This window comes from Chiroxiphia lanceolata, chromosome 18, assembly GCF_009829145.1.
Source record: "Chiroxiphia lanceolata isolate bChiLan1 chromosome 18, bChiLan1.pri, whole genome shotgun sequence".
NCBI lineage: Eukaryota > Metazoa > Chordata > Aves > Passeriformes > Pipridae > Chiroxiphia > Chiroxiphia lanceolata.
This window is the reverse complement of record NC_045654.1, coordinates 2147017-2164777: the sequence shown is the minus strand read 5'-3', so window position 1 is coordinate 2164777 and position 17761 is coordinate 2147017. Positions and strand designations below refer to the sequence as shown.

General features: G+C 54.8%; 1 protein-coding gene across 1 annotated transcript in view; it reads right to left on the bottom strand.

Moving 5' to 3' along the window:
- The window catches only part of NOS1 (nitric oxide synthase 1), a 60808-nt gene that overhangs the window by 27877 nt on the left and 15170 nt on the right, over positions 1-17761 (bottom strand). The window contains 5 exon segments of the mRNA XM_032706131.1: positions 304-395; positions 1555-1717; positions 3255-3400; positions 3864-4001; positions 10870-11002. Coding sequence (XP_032562022.1) covers positions 304-395; positions 1555-1717; positions 3255-3400; positions 3864-4001; positions 10870-11002 — 672 coding nt within the window.

Below are 17761 nucleotides of genomic sequence, written 5' to 3'. Positions count from 1 at the left end.
AGCTCCAGGCAGAAGCTGGCTGAAAACCTGGGGGTTCTGACAAATCTGGAGAGCGGCCTGTGCTCTGTGTTTGACACAGAATATAGGAAAGGAGAAATAATTGGAAAATCTGCCCTCTGAGGTCCCATAGAGAGCAAGGGCTTCATTTGGACCAGCAGGACACCTTCTCCTCAGAGCGGGTCCCTCTAACACAGGTGAGGGCTACAACCATCCTACTGCTGAACGAGACAAGTTCAGCAGGGCCCAGAGCTGGGTTTGCACACATCTCAGAGGCCTTTGGACACAAAATCCCTGGTGGCTCACCTGAGGTTCCCTTTGTTGGTGGCATATTTGATGTGGTTGCAGATGTAGTTGAACATCCCGTGGGCTGTGGTGCAGTCCCGGGCATCAAACACCTGGAACAGGGGAAGGGATTGTGGTGATGCTACAGGATACTCCAAGGGCAGAGGCAGGCAGATGGAAACACAGCACACGGAGAACTCTAGACACCACTGCGGCTTCTTAGGGATTTAAAGATCCATAATTATGTGTTCTCTGCCTTTAGAACACGTGGATGTGTAATCCAGCTGCCCCTTTTGCTTTGGAGAGGTGAGTCATCTGCTGCTCAGGCAAAAACCTCCTCATTCCAGTGCTCCCAACCTGCTGCTGTCCCTGGCTTATCCAGCAACGATTTTGGGCTCTGCTCTGTTTCTCTTGTAGATCAACAGTCAAAGCTGAAATAGGATAGGGGTCAGCCAGGTCTGGGGGACAGGGAATCATGGAATCATAGAATGGTTTTGGGTTGGAAGAGGCTTTGAAAGAGCATCTCATTCCACCCCCTGCCATGGGCAGGGACACTTTCCAGCAGAGCAGGTTGCTCAGTGCCCTGTCCAACCTGGCCTTGGACACTTCCAGGGATCCAGGGGCATCTACAAGAGGATGGGGAAACCAGGAAAGAGGGTCAGCAGGAAGCTTGAAGTTCTTGCAGGAATGCCCCCCCAAAGGTTCAGATGTGCCCAGAGAAACAGTGAATGATCTAAAGGCTGAGCTGGGAGCGAAGGAGTCCCAGCCCCCCGGGCAGGCTGTGCCCACACTCTGTGGGAAGCTCCACCAGAGCTCCTCAGCAGCACTGGAGCTGGGATCCAAGATACAGCAGGAGTTGTCCTCTCTGTGCCAAGGGATTCCACTGGAGATCACTAATCCCCACTCTGCTCTACGCTCCCACCAGGCAGAAGGGCACTGAGCCAAACCCTCTCCTGCCATAGCATGTCTGTACCGAGGGCGAGTGTGTCCTGCTGCCACTCTGCAGGCACAGCAACAGTTCTGGAAGCAGCAGGGGAGATATCAGAGTGCTGTCTGATTTTGGAAGAAGTTCCCAGAGCGCCAACCCCATTTCAGACACCTCAGCTACACCAACCCCACCGATGCTTTTCCATCTCCCGCCGAGTTCCCAGCCTGTGCACCCCCAAAGCTGCTGCTGCGTGATGAACACCCACTGCTGTACCTGTGCTGTGCTTCCCCAGGTGTTTGAAGAGCAAGATTTGCCTCTCCACAGCCCCAGTGCCCCCTTTTTACCTGCAGCTTGGACCACTGGATCCTGCCCACGCAGCGGGCTGCGTTCCTCCAGGCGTGCTTGGCTCCGTAGATGAGCTCGGTGTCCCGCAGCTGGTAGGTGTCAGTGGCTTCAATCTCCTTGGTCACCTCCTCCAGCCTCTCCATGTGGGCCTTGGAGCCAGATCTGGGTGGGTGGGGAGCAGAGGAGGTGGCACTTTGGGTGCTCTCCACCCGGGTGTGAGTTCTTCCCTCCTTAAGCACGTGTGTGCTCACACACACACACACACACACACACAGACAGACACACACAGACACACAGACACACAGACACACACAGACACACAGACACACAGACACACACAGACACACAGACACACAGACAGACACAGACACACAGACACACAGACACACAGACACACACACACAGACACACAGACACACAGACACACACACACAGACACACACAGACACACAGACACACACAGACACACACAGACACAGACACACACACACAGACACACACAGACACACACACACAGACACACACACACAGACACACACACACAGACACACACAGACACACACACACAGACACACACACAGACACACACAGACACACACAGACACACACACACAGACACACACAGACACACACACACAGACACACACACAGGCACACACACAGACACAGACACACACAGACACACACAGACACACACACACAGAGAGACACAGACACACACACAGACAGAGACACACAGACACACACAGACACAGACACACAGACACACACAGACACAGACACACACACACAGACACACACACAGACACAGACACACACACAGACACACACAGACACAGACACACAGACACACACAGACACACACAGACACAGACACACACACAGACACACACAGACACAGACACACACACAGGCACACACACAGACACACACACACACAGACACACACACACAGACACGTGTGTGCTTTCAGGTAAGAGATGACCAAGGACAAGTGGGAGAGGTCAATGGTTGGCACAGACACACAACAAAACCAAACACTACGAATGAAACTCCACTGAAGAAGCAGCTGCTCGTGGGGCACTGGAGTCTCACCCTGCTCTGACTCACAAGTGTGAAAGACTGGACCATGGAATCACTGAATCCCAGAATGGTTTGGGTTGGAAGGGACCTTAAAGATCATCTCATTCCAACCCCCTGCCGTGGGCAGGGACACCTTCCACTAGCCCAGGTTGCTCCAAGCCCTGTCCAAACTGGCCTTGGACACTTCCAGGGATCCAAAGGCAGCCACAGCTTATTTGGGCAACCTATGCCAGGGCCTCCCCACCCTCACAGGGGTGAATTTTTTTCCTAATATCTAATCTAAACCTACTCTCTGTCAGTTTGAAGCTATTTCACCTTGTCCTGTCACTCCAGGCCCCCTGCAAATAATCTCTCTCCATCTTTCTTGTAGCTCCCTTCAGGTACTGGGAGGTCACCCTGAAACTTTCTCTTCTCCGGGCTCAACAATCCCCATTCTCTCAACCTTTCCTCGTAGGAGAGCTGCTCCAGCCCTCTAATCATGCTGGTGCCTCCTCTGGACTCTCTCCAGCAGCTCCCTGTCCTCCCTGTGCTGGGGATGTAGAGCTTGAGGTATCCCGTGGGACACCTCGGCAGAAGCAGCAGCCTCGGGCTGTGACCTTCTCCAGCCAGTCCTTACCTCTTTATGGAGGAGTAGTACTGGTCAATGAAGTCCTTGGCCAACAGGAGCACCTCCTCCTTTGTCCTGGTGTCCTCTGACTTGCGGATGTGAGGGCTGGGGGTCATCACTGAGCCCATGCAGATCTGCTCGGTGCAGGCGGTGGCCTGGCGGGACAGGAGGGGACACGTGAGTCTGGGGTCACTGCAGCACTCCTGGTTACCTGAGCTGGGCTGGGGGAAGTCAGTGATTCCTACACAGAGGTTGGTGGTATCTTTGGCCAACAGGGACATTTCCAGCCTATTTGTCTCCACCCCTGTTGTTAAGGCTGGGTGAGACAGCTCAGCCACGTGCAGTCAGCTCTGCTCCCATCCCATACGGATGATCAGGGCTCGTGGGATTCTTACCCTGGCTTGGTGTGAAGTCAAATGCTTTTCCTTATTTATCCCAGGTGGAATTCCCTCTCCCCCAGCTTATGGCACCAGAGGTTTAAAATTCCAACCCTCCTGGAGACCGGACTGACCTGAACTCATCCCCTTCTGCATTCGGGGGTAAAACCACCTCGGGAGCGCCGTGATCCCCTCAGCTGTGCTCAGACAACTTCTGGCCAGTCCCATCAGCTCTACTCACCATGGCAGTCTTGAGGTGCAGGGTGTCGTGGAGCACAGAGCCCGTCTCCCAGTTCTTGATCTTCACGAACCGCGGGCATTTGGAAGGGCTCCCGTTGGCCGTGTTCTTGGTCGGGGACTGACGCCCGGACGGAGGTGGCTGGACAACAGGGAACACCAGGAACAAGGTGAGACACAGGGAAAGGTCACAACAACAGGCAGCATCTTGTGTTAGAGGACGCCCGTGCTTAAATTCCAGTGGTAACATCGCGAGACGAGGTGTGTTATCCAAGTATTTGGCACTTTTTGGGGATTCTACAACGGGGCGGCCAACTCTTAATGCAACTGAGAAGTCATGTCAGGTTATGGGACAGCCAAACCTGTAGAAGAGGAGGTAAAAACAGGGGTAGAACTGACTTAGAAGAATGCCTTGTGGAAGATCTCTACACTGGATTGGGTGTTCCTTTCCAAGGAGCATCACCTGCCCAAGTTCTGCCTCACTGGTGGGAGCACTGTGAGACAGAGCTAACAGCTGGTCATTCCTCTGAGCAAGCCAAGGGCACTTCTCCTTTGATAGCAACGCTGGAAGATCCTAGGAGTAAGGATGGATAAATTACCATGCTGACTCACGCATGGTTGGACACCTCAGCTCAGCTCCGAGCCTCCAGCCCTCCCTGGTGCTCTGCTGGGTGTGCTCATGCAGCACTTCAGGAGTTCTGTGCCAACAGGAGGAGAGTCTCAGCCAGCACAGAGCTTGTGAGGAGAAGAACTGGTTACAAGTGCTTCTTTTTGAGTGTTTTCACTGATAAAATCTGAATTTTCTTCGGTGGCCCTTATTCACCCCAAGCACTTAAAAGCTTAAAGAGCACTCGGTGTCTGCCAGTGTGCCATGGGACAGGGAGCTCTGGAAAGCAGGGATGTTTCTCCTCAGAATCAAATCTTGCAGTAGGATGTAATTCCATCACTGTGACCACAACACTGTTGCTGCAAGTCTCAGGGGGAGATCTGTTCCACCCCAGAGCATCCTGGCAAACCCTGTTTGTATTTGGCACCACTTCAGGATTAAATCTCTGCAAATTATCCCTGAGCCTGGACCGAGTTTGCTGTACCCTTCCTACATGAATCCCGTGGCTGGTGTCCCTTCCCAATCCATCTGTGAGGGTTTTTTTGGAGGTGGCACTGCCCTCAGCAGAGCTGTGCAGAGTCTCACCCTCCTTTTGGGGGGTTCTGGGCCCATGTCACAGTTGCACTGGCAGCAATAGCACTGGAAGAGCAACCAAAGAAGAGCCAACACAGGGTGGAAGAAGCTCTTGGTTCAGGAGGGAAAGCAACAGGGGCCATGAGGATGACAAAGCAGGTGAGGCTCCAGATCTGACTGGTTCCTGCTTTGCCAGACAGAGGATTGCTCTGCTTTCCCAAAACAGGGAGAGATCCATGCCTGACTGATCACTGAGGGCTGTGCTGAGCAGACACCTCTGCACTGCCCTGGTGGCACTGTTGGCCAGAGTTTTTGCCCAGTCCTTGTTTTTACCATATGCTCCAGACACTTTTTTTTCCTGGAAAACAGGGATTTTGCAGTCAAGCAGCCTGAGGCTCACAGTGTGATACCATGCACTGAAAGCACATGCTGGGAACAAGGGACAGAGGCTGGAGGGGCAGGGAGAGATTTACAGCCTGACCCCTTTGGGCTGTGCTGCCACGGATCTCCGTGGCATTCCTCATGTCACAAATCCTGTGGTCTTCCCAAGGAGAGTTTCAAAGCCCCTGAAGCCAAGTGACCAAACACTGGATCTCAGCCTCCCCTTCCCATGCTGCAAAAACCAAACGTGAGAACCACGCAGAGCTCGAAACCAGCAGTAAGTAAAAAGAACCACCAAAATGTAGCCCTGGAAAAGCACAATTTTTAAGTTTTTTTTTTCAGCTTTAGGGAATCTGCCCTGAATTTTGGTAGTGGCAGTTCCTGGTAATTTTTCTTTCCCCTGCTTGTTTTACTCTTTCAAGGGAATGAAATCATTCTTTAGCCACTAACAGCATCCTGTGCTCTCTGAACCACCCTGAGCACCGAGGGGAACAATCTGCCACCTTCCTTCCGAGCCTGATTGCTCAGAGCAGCTCTGTGAGGCTGGTCAAACGAAGCTGAAAGGTGTTGCTCAGAAATGCAACTGAAACCAATCCTCACCTGCTCCTCCACCCGCCAGACAGAAATCGGGAGCACCGGGCGGGAAGTGTTGATTGTTTAAATCCCAGCTAGGCTTGATTTCCTGACAAGGCGTGCTGCTAAACAACATCTTGGCAGAGCAGGGGTGGCCCAACAATCCAGGGGGATTTGTGCCATGAATCCAGGTGTAGCCATGACCCTTGGAGCGAGCGAGCTCCAAGCTGGAGGACACTGGCTGCTTAACATCTGCCTACAGATGTTCTACCCTGGGCTCCCTGAAAGCTGCTCCCTTTCCTGTTTGTCTTTTTTTCCTGCAGGATCTGGGAAAGCTCGAATCTTGGAGTCACAGAAACATTAAGGTTGGAAAAGACCTCCAAGATCGTCGAGTCCGACCTGTGACCCGTCACCGCCTTGTCAACCAGACCAGAGCACTGAGTGCCACGTCCAGTTGTTCCTTGGACACGCCCAGGGGGATGGGGACTCCAGCAGCCTCTTCCAGTGCCTGACAACCCTTTCAGCCTGTGCTGAGAGAGGGCCCCGGAGCGGAGGGATGCCGAAATCCTGGGATGCCAGCCAGGCTGGAGCATCCAAGGCAACACCACCTCCAAGAAGCAGAGGTGTCAGGTCTGCCAAGCACAGAGAGCAGCTGTGGAGAGAGAGACACGCAGAAGAGACGGGGAAGGAGCTCTGTGCGTGTGTGTGTGTCTGTGTGTGTGTCTGTGTGTGTGTCTGTGTGTGTGTGTGTGTGTGTGTGTGTGTGTGTGTGTCTGTGTGTCTGTGTGTCTGTGTGTCTGTGTGTGTCTGTGTGTGTGTCTGTGTGTCTGTGTGTCTGTGTGTCTGTGTGTGTGTCTGTGTGTGTCTGTGTGTCTGTGTGTCTGTGTGTCTGTGTGTGTCTGTGTGTGTGTCTGTGTGTCTGTGTGTCTGTGTGTCTGTGTCTATGTGTGTGTCTGTGTGTGTGTGTGTGTGTGTGTGTCTGTGTCTGTGTCTGTGTGTGTGTCTGTGTGTGTGTCTGTGTGTGTGTCTGTGTGTGTGTGTGTGTGTGTGTGTGTGTGTGTGTCTGTGTGTCTGTGTGTCTGTGTGTCTGTGTGTCTGTGTGTGTCTGTGTGTGTCTGTGTGTCTGTGTGTCTGTGTGTCTGTGTGTGTGTCTGTGTGTGTCTGTGTGTCTGTGTGTCTGTGTGTCTGTGTGTGTCTGTGTGTGTGTCTGTGTGTCTGTGTGTCTGTGTGTCTGTGTCTATGTGTGTGTCTGTGTGTGTGTGTGTGTGTGTGTGTCTGTGTCTGTGTCTGTGTGTCTGTGTGTCTGTGTCTGTGTGTGTCTGTGTGTGTCTGTGTCTGTGTGTGTCTGTGTGTGTCTGTGTCTGTGTGTGTCTGTATGTGTCTGTGTCTGTGTGTGTGTCTGTGTGTGTGTGTGTGTGTGTCTGTGTGTGTCTGTGTGTGTGTGTCTGTGTGTGTGTCTGTGTGTGTGTGTCTGTCTGTCTGTCTGTCTGTCTGTGTCTCTGTGTGTGTCTGTGTGTCTGTGTATGTGTGTGTGTCTGTGTGTGTCTGTCTGTGTCTGTCTGTGTGTGTGTGTCTGTGTGTGTGTGTGTGTGTGTCTGTGTATGTCTGTATGTGTCTGTGTGTACCTTCCCCGCACGGCGAAGCTGAAGCCAAATATTACCCCTCGTTCTGTCAGGGAGGCTGTGTGAGATCCTTTCATGTTCTAATTAGGCAGCTGTGATATTAGTGACTCAAGGCTGGCACAAACTGGAGAGTCGAACGCAGCAGTCGGGGCGCACTCGCATTACGCAAACGCCTTTTGGCAGGGAGCGTGGTGGCCCTTGTCGGCAGCACGCAGCCCCTGAGCTGTCTGGAGACAGCAGGAATGCAGACCTGGGTGCTCCTCGGGGCCAGAGTGATGGGGACCATCTCCCCTTTTGGGGTCTGAGTGGGATCTATGGGCCCTCACCCTTCCTGCGCCCTGCGCTGGTTCCCTGCTGGAACCCCCGGGCTGGGGGGCAGCGGGTAAAGTGTCACCAGCTGGGCAAGGGAGGGGATTGTCCCGCTCTGCTCTGCACTGGGGAGGCCTCACCTGGAAGGTTGTGGCAGTTTTGGGCACTGCAGTGTGAGAAAAATGTTAAGCCAGAGGCCAAAGGAGGGTAATGAAGATGGGGATTTGAATGAAGATTGATTTGGAGCCGTGTGAGGACACTGAGGGCACTCGGTGTGTTCAGCTGGAGCAGAGGAGACTGAGGGGAGACCTCAGTGCAGTTCCAAGTGCCTGGGCAGGGGCAAAGGAGGGGCAGGGACTGAGCTCTGCTCTGGGGGGACCAGGGACAGCAGCCAGGGAATGGCTGGAGCTGTGTCAGGGCAGGCTTAGGTTGGATCTCAGGCAAAGCTTCTTCCCCCACAGGCTGGTTGGGCACTGCCCAGGCTCCCCAGGGCACTGGGCACAGCCCCAAGGCTGCCAGAGCTCCAGGAGGGTTTGGATGATCCTCTGGGGCACAGGGGGTGACTCTTGGGGATGGGCCTGTGCAGGGCCAGGGGTTGGACTGGATGATCCTTGTGGGCCCTTCCAGCTCAGCAGATCCTGTGGTTCTGTGATGAAGACTGCAGCAGAAGCCCAGGTCAGAGGTATATGGCCATGCTGACATTTCCTTCCAGACTTTGCTCACTGAAAGTGTGGGTGGTTTTTTTGCTTTTATAAAGCTGTAAATCACCCTCACAAGCACAGAGCTGATATGACTCCCTTCCCCTGAGAGCTACACGGACACAAACCTCCCCGTTACCTGGAGCTACTAAAAACAAATCAATCCACACGGGCTGAAACAGGGCCTGGCTCAGCTACAACACCTTTCCATCAGTCATTGTAGGGTCAGGGGGATTGGGCTCCTGGGAAACAAGCGAAAAACACGCTGCATGACCTTGCAAAAAACAAAAGAGGGCCAGGGATCGATGCCCAGCGGGTCTTTCAGCACCTCATTACGAGCCTGGGTGAGCATTCACCACCTGGCCAAGAGAATCCACCAAACCCCCGCTTCGAAGAGCAAGGTGTGGAGAAAGCTCCCACTCAGCTTGGCTTTGCCCTGTGTTAATGGTATTTATTGCTGCCTGGAAGAAGTTGAGTTGCCCTGAGCACACACACACAGCCCCTGGGGAACAGGCTGCAGGGAGCACGGGGGGTGTGTGTGGGAAACCAAACTGCTCCCAGAAGAGCAGGCGTAACGATCTGGGGATAAGAAGGATAAAAAAGAAAGCTGTGCATCTAGTGCAAAAAAAAAAATATAATAAAGAGTTTAATAGCAGCTTAAGACTGGAGGTTTTGGCAGCTCTAACATGGAGAGAAATTAAGCCCTGAACACAGAAGGTTATAAAGTGCTTATAGTAACAGACACGTACCCGCGAGGAGCTTAGCAAAGGAGGCAGAAGGAGAGTCTTTCCAGAGCTGGGGCAAAGGGAGCAGAGCTGGGACCTGTGCCTGGGTGAGATGGGCTTCTGAGACCTGCCCCAGTGCATGAACCATGTGGTGGGACAGGGGGCTGCCCAGGGACATCCCTGCAGTGGCAGAACAGAGCCCGTGGATGGCCCCGTTGGGGTGTGTGACACCCACCGTGAGGTTGGCTGTGCTGCTGGGACACCTCACCTCAATCCTGAGCCACAGCCAGGCAGGGGGAGGGTGGAATCGGTCCCAGCTGCATCTCAGCACCCAACCAGGTTGGTTAAAATCATACAGCAAGGCTGGTGTGGTCAGGAGCATCTCAGGTGCCCTGTGTGTGCTCCAGCACCAGCACGGTGGGTCTCACATGTCCCGTGGGGCTCTGGCACTGTGAGGCTACAGTGGGGACACAGATCCATGCAGGAGTCCCAGGAGAACTGTGTCCAGCTCTGGGATCCCAGCACAGAAAGGACGTGGAGCTGCTGGAGAGAGTCCAGAGGAGGCCCCGGAGATGCTGCCAGGGCTGGAGCCCCTCTGCTCTGGAGCCAGGCTGGGAGAGCTGGGGGGGGTCACCTGGACAAGAGAAGGCTCCAGGGAGAGCTGAGAGCCCCTTGCAGGGCCTAAAGGGGCTCCAGGAGAGCTGGAGAGGGACTGGGGACAAGGGAGGGAGGGACAGGACACAGGGAATGGCTTCCCACTGCCAGAGGGCAGGGAGAGATGGGAGATTGGGAAGGAATTGTTGGCTGGGAGGGTGGGGAGGCCCTGGCACAGGTTGCCCAGAGAAGCTGTGGCTGCCCCTGGATCCCTGGAAGTGTCCAAGTCCAGGTTGGACAGGGCTTGGAGCAACCTGGGATAATGGAAGGTGTCCCTGGCCATGGCAGGGGGTGCAACAAGATGGTCCTGAGCTTGATCCCCCATGTCCTGCCTTGCTGCTGGTTAATCCCATCAGGGAGACACGTTTGCCTGAGCAGGCTTGGCAGGGCTCACCCACGTCATGTTTTCCCTGAGGTGATCTTGTGGCCTGGCAGGGTCTGCCTTACGTCTCTGGCTTTGCTACAAGCGTGGAGTTAATCTCCTTTTGGCAAGGAAGCCTGAGAATTTATGTCCGTGGAGTGTGAGGAGATGAAAAGGCGCCGTGTACCACGTATTATCTGAAGTGCTCTATTGAATTACCCTCCTGGGAATCAAAACGACTTTAATGATGCAACTTGGCCGTTTGCCACCAAAAGGGATCACATTCCCCAGGGAGGTTTCACAGTCCTGGTCCCTGGCTGTGCTCCCATCCCACGTCAGCCCTTGGATGGAGAGCATCATTCTCCAGTGACCTACATACCCCGTCTGACCCACGGGGTCTGCGCCCCACCAGCGCGGGTTCTCCGTGGGGTGAGAGCCCACCAGGATGGGTCACATGCCCCCAAACCCCCCTTCTCACCCAAAGCAGCACAAGCCACGGTCTCTTACCTGTTCTGCTTCGGAGTAGGGGTTGTTCAGGACCACGGGCACGTTGCTCTTCCCCCACAGGTCGCCCAGGACACGGTCGTTCTCCATCCGAGCCGGGAAAGCTTTCTGAGGACTGTTTTCCCCTTCCCTGAAACTGGAGGGTTAAAAACCATTTGGGTCAGTGGACTGGAGGGTGGCTGGGTGCTGGGATCACGGGGACAGGTCCTGTTCCAGCTGCTTTCCAAAGGAGTGAAACCTTGCACATTGCCCTGCGGGAAGGAAGGAAACTCTGCCTCGGCCAAGACGATGAATCACCACGGAGAGGGCAACCCAAACACAATGGAAATTCCACCTCGTGGGCAACAGGAAACCCCTGCCCCAACACTGGCTCTGCCAGGTTACACAACAGACCCCCTGCACCCCGAAAACCAGGCTGGAACCCTGTGACAGCAAGCCCGGAGCCGGGGAAAAGGGAGTCACCCACAATTCCAGCTGCAAAACCTCCCGGCAAAACAAGCTGGGTTTGCAGAGCAGCTTGGTGTTTACGAGCAGAGAAGAGGGAAAAAAAGCCCAAGAACAAATAGGTGGTTCCCAGGAGGTGGGAAACAGCTCTCTCTCCTCTTCCTGACCTTTACAGATGCTGCAAAAGCTGGTGAGCGCAAGCGATTCTAGTCGAGCAAACGGGTGGATTGTCCCCCTGGACCTGGGGGCGTGGGTAGGGCTGGGGACTGAGGGTATCCCAGCACTGGCTGCCCTGGGCCGTGCAGTGAGAGCAGAGGAACTCCCGGTGCACAAACCCTGCTGCACAGGTTTTGCCTGAGGAACGTACCCCGGGGGCGTCTGAAATGCCACCCGGGCAGGGGACACCAAACCAGCGCCACAGGAGCCCTCAGAAGGAGGAAAACAAACGGGGCTTGGAGCTGTGATGGTCACAGAAGGCAGGTGGTGGCATCTGTGTCACCAGCACCACCTCCCCGGCGAGGCCACGGGTGGGAAGAAGCCCCATGGGCTGGGTTGGGTTGGGCTGTGTGGGGCCAGGGCTGGTACAGCCCCACAGCTCGTGGCCACTCTGCCCTTGCCCTTGCTCAACACACCGCCGGGGTGATGCGCTCTGGCAATTGTTTGGCTCCTGCTGTCAGTTCTTCAAAGTCTTCCAGATGCCCACTGAAGTCAATAATGAGGCTTCTCATTAATGACGGCGGGTTTTGGGCAGCGACCAAAGTAGGGCACTTTGCACTCAGGACATAATTCACACCAACATGATGCTCTTGACACCATCCCAGGAAGACAAACAAACTCAGTCTCACAATCCTCCTCGTCCCCCAGCTTGGATCTTTAGGAAAATGCTTCACTGAAAGAGGATCTCCTCGTGCTCCACGTTTTCTGTAATTTTCCTGCCTTTACAGAGCAACGTTCAGCTGCCAAAATATTTCATTAGATACCTGGATACCTTCCAGACATTGTCTGCCTTAGGGTGAGAGTGGCCAGCATGGCACAGATGAGGAGGTACAGGTGCCATAGGGGCAGTTTTCACTGGAGTTTCTCTGTCCCCCCCTCCCCAAGGACAAGAAAACTGTTCTGTGGTGACTTGGCTCCTCCCAGGGTATGAAATGGTTTCAATCAGATAACACACAAGAATATCCAGAAGTATCCCAGAAGCTCCACCACAGCCAAAGGCAGCAGGTCCTGGAACTCTGCTGTACAGTCGTGGTGCTTTTCCAGCTTTTCCAGCAGATCCCAGGGGCAGGGACAACCACAACCCAGGCAATCCCACTCTGCCCAGTGCCAGCCCATCCAAAGGGGAAGCTTAGGGTCTCTTGACACGTCCAGTCTACCTCCATGTAGGATAATCCCCAGCAGCAAGACAGGGAATTAGCAGGATGAAAATTCAGCCAATCTGGCTCTTCCCTCTGAGTCAGAGCCAGCTGTTAAATCTCCTGGAGAACACTCATTTCCCAGTTGCACATCCCTGCCCTCTTGCCCTGAGCCCCATCCTGCCAGGGAGTGTGGAGCCAGGTCAACACAGGGCCACTGGGCACACGAAGGGACGGGCACACACAATGAGCCCCAACGTGCTGCTCCTCCTAAGTGGCCCAAAATCAGGACACAAGCCCTAAATCCAAAAGGTAGTGGAAGAAATCCCTTGGCTTTCCTGGTGCTTGGGGCTCAGCAGAGGGAACCTGCCTCTCAGAAGACCATGGTGCCTCTCCAAGGGCATGGACTTTGCCTGGAGATGCTTGGGGTCTGCAGAGAGACCCCAGCGTGCCACAGATCCCACAGGCACCTCCAGAATGGTGCTGAGGATACACCTGCAGGTGCCTGGCTTGACCTGCTGTTTCCAAAGAGGCTGTTTGCAAGCCCAGTGCCTGCACGAGGGAAGCTTGGAGATGGATCCCTCAGTCGGGAGAGTCGGACCTGCTCCTGGTCACTGGCCTCAAGGTTTGCTCAGCCTGGAGAAGAGGAGATTGAGGGGAGACCTGATTGAGGGCTTCAACATCCTCATGAGGGGCAGTGGAGGGGCAGGTACCAATCTCTGCTCTCTGTGACCAGTGACAGGCTCCCCAGGGCAGTGGGCACAGCCCCAAGGCTGCCAGAGCTCCAGGAGGGTTTGGATGATCCTCTGGGGCACAGGGGGTGACTCTTGGGGATGGGCCTGTGCAGGACCAGGGGTTGGACTGGATGATCCTTGTGGGACTCTTCCAACTCAGCATGTTCTGGGATTCTGGGATTCTGTGACTTGAGGAAGCAGCACGAAGTTGTGCCAGGGGAGGGTCAGGTTGGATCTCAGGGAAAGGGATCCCAGAGGCTGGTTGGTCACTGCCCAGGCTCCCCAGGGCAGTGGGCACAGCCCCAAGGCTGCCAGAGCTCCAGGAGCATTTGGACAACACTCTCAGGGACAGAGTGGAGTTGTTGGAGTGTCTGTGCAGGGACAGGAGTTGGACCCTTGTGGGTCCCTTCCATCTCAGCATGTTCTATGATTCTAGAATTCTAGAATTCTATATTTCTATGCCCCTTCCCAAGGAGCAATGAGTTCCAGGTGGCCATTCCGGGTCGGATGCTCAGGAGCAAACGCTCCACATCCCATCGCGTGTTTGCAAGTGTGGCAGGAGCGGGTGGTGTGTTGCTATTCTTGACGGACTCACGGCTGTGTGAGCACGGCAGGGTGGTGCTGCCTCACCCTCAGCCTCTGCTGGAAAAGCGCAGCCAAGCGTGGCTGCCACAGAGCCATTAGACCAACCCCGGGGGTGCATCCCTCGTCTCCACGCCGGTGCTGTGCCACTGGGTCGGGCAGGGGATCCCTCCCTCCTTCCCGCGGCTCGAGGTCGGAGCAGGGGATCCCTCTGTCCCTCCCGGAGCTCAGGGTCGGGCAGGAGATCCCTCTGTCCCTCCCGGAGCTCAGGGTCGGGCAGGAGATCCCTCTGTCCCTCCCGGAGCTCGGGGTCGGGCAGGGGATCCCTCGGAACTCAGGGTAGGGCAGGGGATCCCTCTCTCCCTCCAAGAGCTCGAGGTCGGGGCAGGGGATCCTTCCCTCCCTCCCGGAGCTCGGGGTCGGGTAGGGGATCCCTCTCTCCCTCCAAGAGCTCGGGATCGGGGCAGCGGATCCTTCCCTCCCTCCTGGAGCTCAGGGTAGGGCAGGGGATCCCTTTCTCTCTCCCGGAGCTCAGGGTCGGGCAGGGGATCCCTCCCTCCCTCCCGGTGCAGCTCCGGGTGCGTGTCCTGGGCCAGCACAGACCTCCCCCCGGATGAGGCCGCCCAGAAGTATCCGGCTCTGTCTTTTGGAGAGAGAGACAAGGAGAGAAAAGCCCTTTCAGAGCAGCCAGAGCCTCACCCCAGTCCTAGTGCAGATGGGGGGGAAAAAAATAAAAACAATCAATGGTTTCATTTTACAAATATTTCCTGCCCCTTTCTTGTAATTGCCTTGTTTGTGAGACCGGGCAGGAACAGGGTGTTTGGGGTAAGTTGTTTTCCTCTCCTGACGTGGCTTCTCCAGCCCCCAGCAGAGGCACAGGGGTGACCTGACACATCCAGGATGCCACTCACAGCTCCAGGACAGCGGCAGAGACACCGTGCCTGGGCTCAGCCTCCTCTGGATGATGTTCCCAAAAGCACTTCAGCAGCAGGAGAACCCCAAGGGCTGTTCTGGTGGGCAGTGGGGAGGGTGCAGTTCCCTCGAGGGGTGTTTGGAGGCAGCCAGGCTGGGCATTCCCAGGGATCTGCCTTGGGAGCTTCACAGGAGTGGAGCTGGCCCTTGGCTCCTTGTGGAGAAATCCTGGACAGGTTGGACGGGGCTTGGAGCAACCTGGGATAGCAGGAGGTGTCCCTGCTCATGGCAGGAGGTGGAAGGAGACCTTAAAGCTCCCTTCCAACCCAAAGCATTCCATGAGATTTTTTAAATGGGCACTTTAATGTCCCTGAGGAAGTGGCAGCAGTGCTGAAGATGTGTCCTTGGAGGCCATGGATTGGCTGAACTCTCCCAAAGGCCAGATCCAGGATCCAGAGATCCCTCTCTGAGCAGTCCTGCTGCCACATCTATTAAATACCATCAGCCAGATCTCTTGGATCCAGACCAGGTTTTGGGGAAAGGGACCATTTTTGAGGTTGTTTTCTGTTCCGAAAGCAAAATCTGATACTTAAAAAAGGAAAGAGGAATCCTGCCCTGCCCCCCTGGTGCAAGAGCCTCGGATGCTGCCTCCCCTCGGAAAGAGCATCTGGCTGTTTGGAGAAATGAGAGGCACCACTGTTTTCTTTTGACTAATTTGATGATGTTGCAGTGCTCAGAGTGATGAAGCAGAAGGGAAGTTGCTGAGACAGCCCTTTCTTAAATTTCTCCAAAGCCTTTCCAAAAAGAAATTAAAAAAAAAAAAAAAAAAAAAGAGAGCAAAAGGAAAGTTTGTCACTTCTCTCCTTTGAATTTCCTTGGCAGAAGGATCTCTCTGATTTCCCAGGCAGAGATGAGAGATAGCACGGGCTGCTGCCATCCCCAGGGAGCACTCTGGATGAGCTGAGGAGGAGGATGGTGCCCACGGGTCCAACGACAGCTCTCGTGCCATGGCACTGGTAGAGTCACCCCGTGCTGTGACCACAGTGGATGGACCCTTTCCTTCCTTCCAGGCTCTTCTCCTTGGGGCTGAAAACCCCACACTCGAACTTGGGACTGCTCTGAACCTTTGAGAGAAATCCCTTCTTCTTCCCTTCTTCCCCTCTCCTGATCCATCCCTGGGGGTGCTGCAGGGCTGCACTTGCAATGCTACTCCTTCCAGGCTAAATGGCTTTGCCTTTTACCTTCCTTTTGCCCCCTGGAAAACCACACTCCAGAGGGCATGGCAGCCTCAGGAGCTGATATTTCCTTGCTTCCTCTCCTAGGGCAGCTCATGGAAAATGTGCTGGCTGCAGACTCCTCGCCTGGAGGGCAAAAGCAAAGCCTGTGCAAGAGCAGAGGGAGAGGCAGGAGAAGGGATTTGTAGGGCAGGAGAAGGGATTTGTAGGGCAGGAGAAGGGATTTGTAGAGTGCAGAGAGGATGGAGCAGAGCTCGGGAAGGAGGTGGGAATTCGGAAGCAGAAGGAATAACTCCAAAAGGTGGGATGCACTCCCCGGAGAGGCAACAGGGACCATGTACCCAGAGTGGGCAACTGCAGAGTGATCAAAGCAAGGAACCACTTCCTAAATGAAAGAGGATCTGGAACAGCAGCAGAGGAGGGGAAAAGCCTCCCGGTGAGCTCGTGGCACGGCCTGAAGAAGGTTCTGCAGCCTCAGGAGGTCAGAGCGTGGCTGGGCTGTGCCCATCACTGGGATCAGGGACTAATGAGTTGGGGCTTCAGAGATACCCATGAAATATGAGGCTGTTAAATGTCATGGAGCAGGCACTGACAGATAAAGACCTGGGAACGGATCCAAGCCATCCCAAAGTCCCACCAGCATTGTTCAAAATTCAACCAGCGTCGAGCTGCAACTGCCACTCTTGTACCTTCCCAGCCGTGCTCAAAGGACACCTGGAGGAGGATTCCAACCTCCCCAGCTTCTCTGGAGGCCAAACACAGCTCAGGTCTGCTGGGAGAGCTGCAGGATCCCCCACGAGCTGTGGGTTTGTCTGCTGGGACCACGTACGGGGAACGGCTGGCCCATCCCGTGGGGTGCAAGAAGCAGCACAGAGGATGAAGGGATGAAGGGTGGTTTGATGACTGATCCAAGGCAGCTCCAAGGGGGTTTATTTGGGTGGAATACACTGTTTGCAGGCGCTGAATGCCTCTGTGGATCAGCCTGATGGAGTCAGAGCGACAAGGAAGGAGAATCGGCCAAGGGAGAAGGGGAGGGTTGTTCCCTTCCAAAGCTCCCTGCATCCATTTCCAGACTGCCACAAACAGGAGGGTTTCAGGGAACCTTTTTCGTTTCATGGGTTTGAAAGTTTCGTGTCCAAGCACAAAGACATCAGAAATGCAAATGCAATGTTTTGAGCAACACAAAGAGGTTTTGGCGGCGGCGAAGGAGGTGGGAGGAAGAGAATTTTCTCTTCGAGAACTGCGAAATTATGGGGTTTGTTCCAATGCAGGATGGAGCCTGAAACCTTGAAACCCTCCAGAAACTGAATTCCTGCTCTCAGCACACTTCTCCCTCTCGGGGCTGCTGATGCTGCTTTTTGGACCGAAACTGCCATGTTTCCATCATGCTGCTCATGTTATGGAATAGACCTGAGAAGGAAAATAAATATTGGCAACTCGGTGGCGAGGGGGGAAAGAAGGAGGGAAGATGGGACATGACAATCTCCCTAGAGCTCAGAGGGAAAAACAGACCTAGGTTAGCTGGCAGTGAGTGAATCAAACTCTATTTTTGCTCTCTAGCCCACGGTGAGCCTCATGGCAGAAATGCCAGCTCTCATCATACCTTGCTCCCCACTTCCATGCTCTGTTCTGTGAC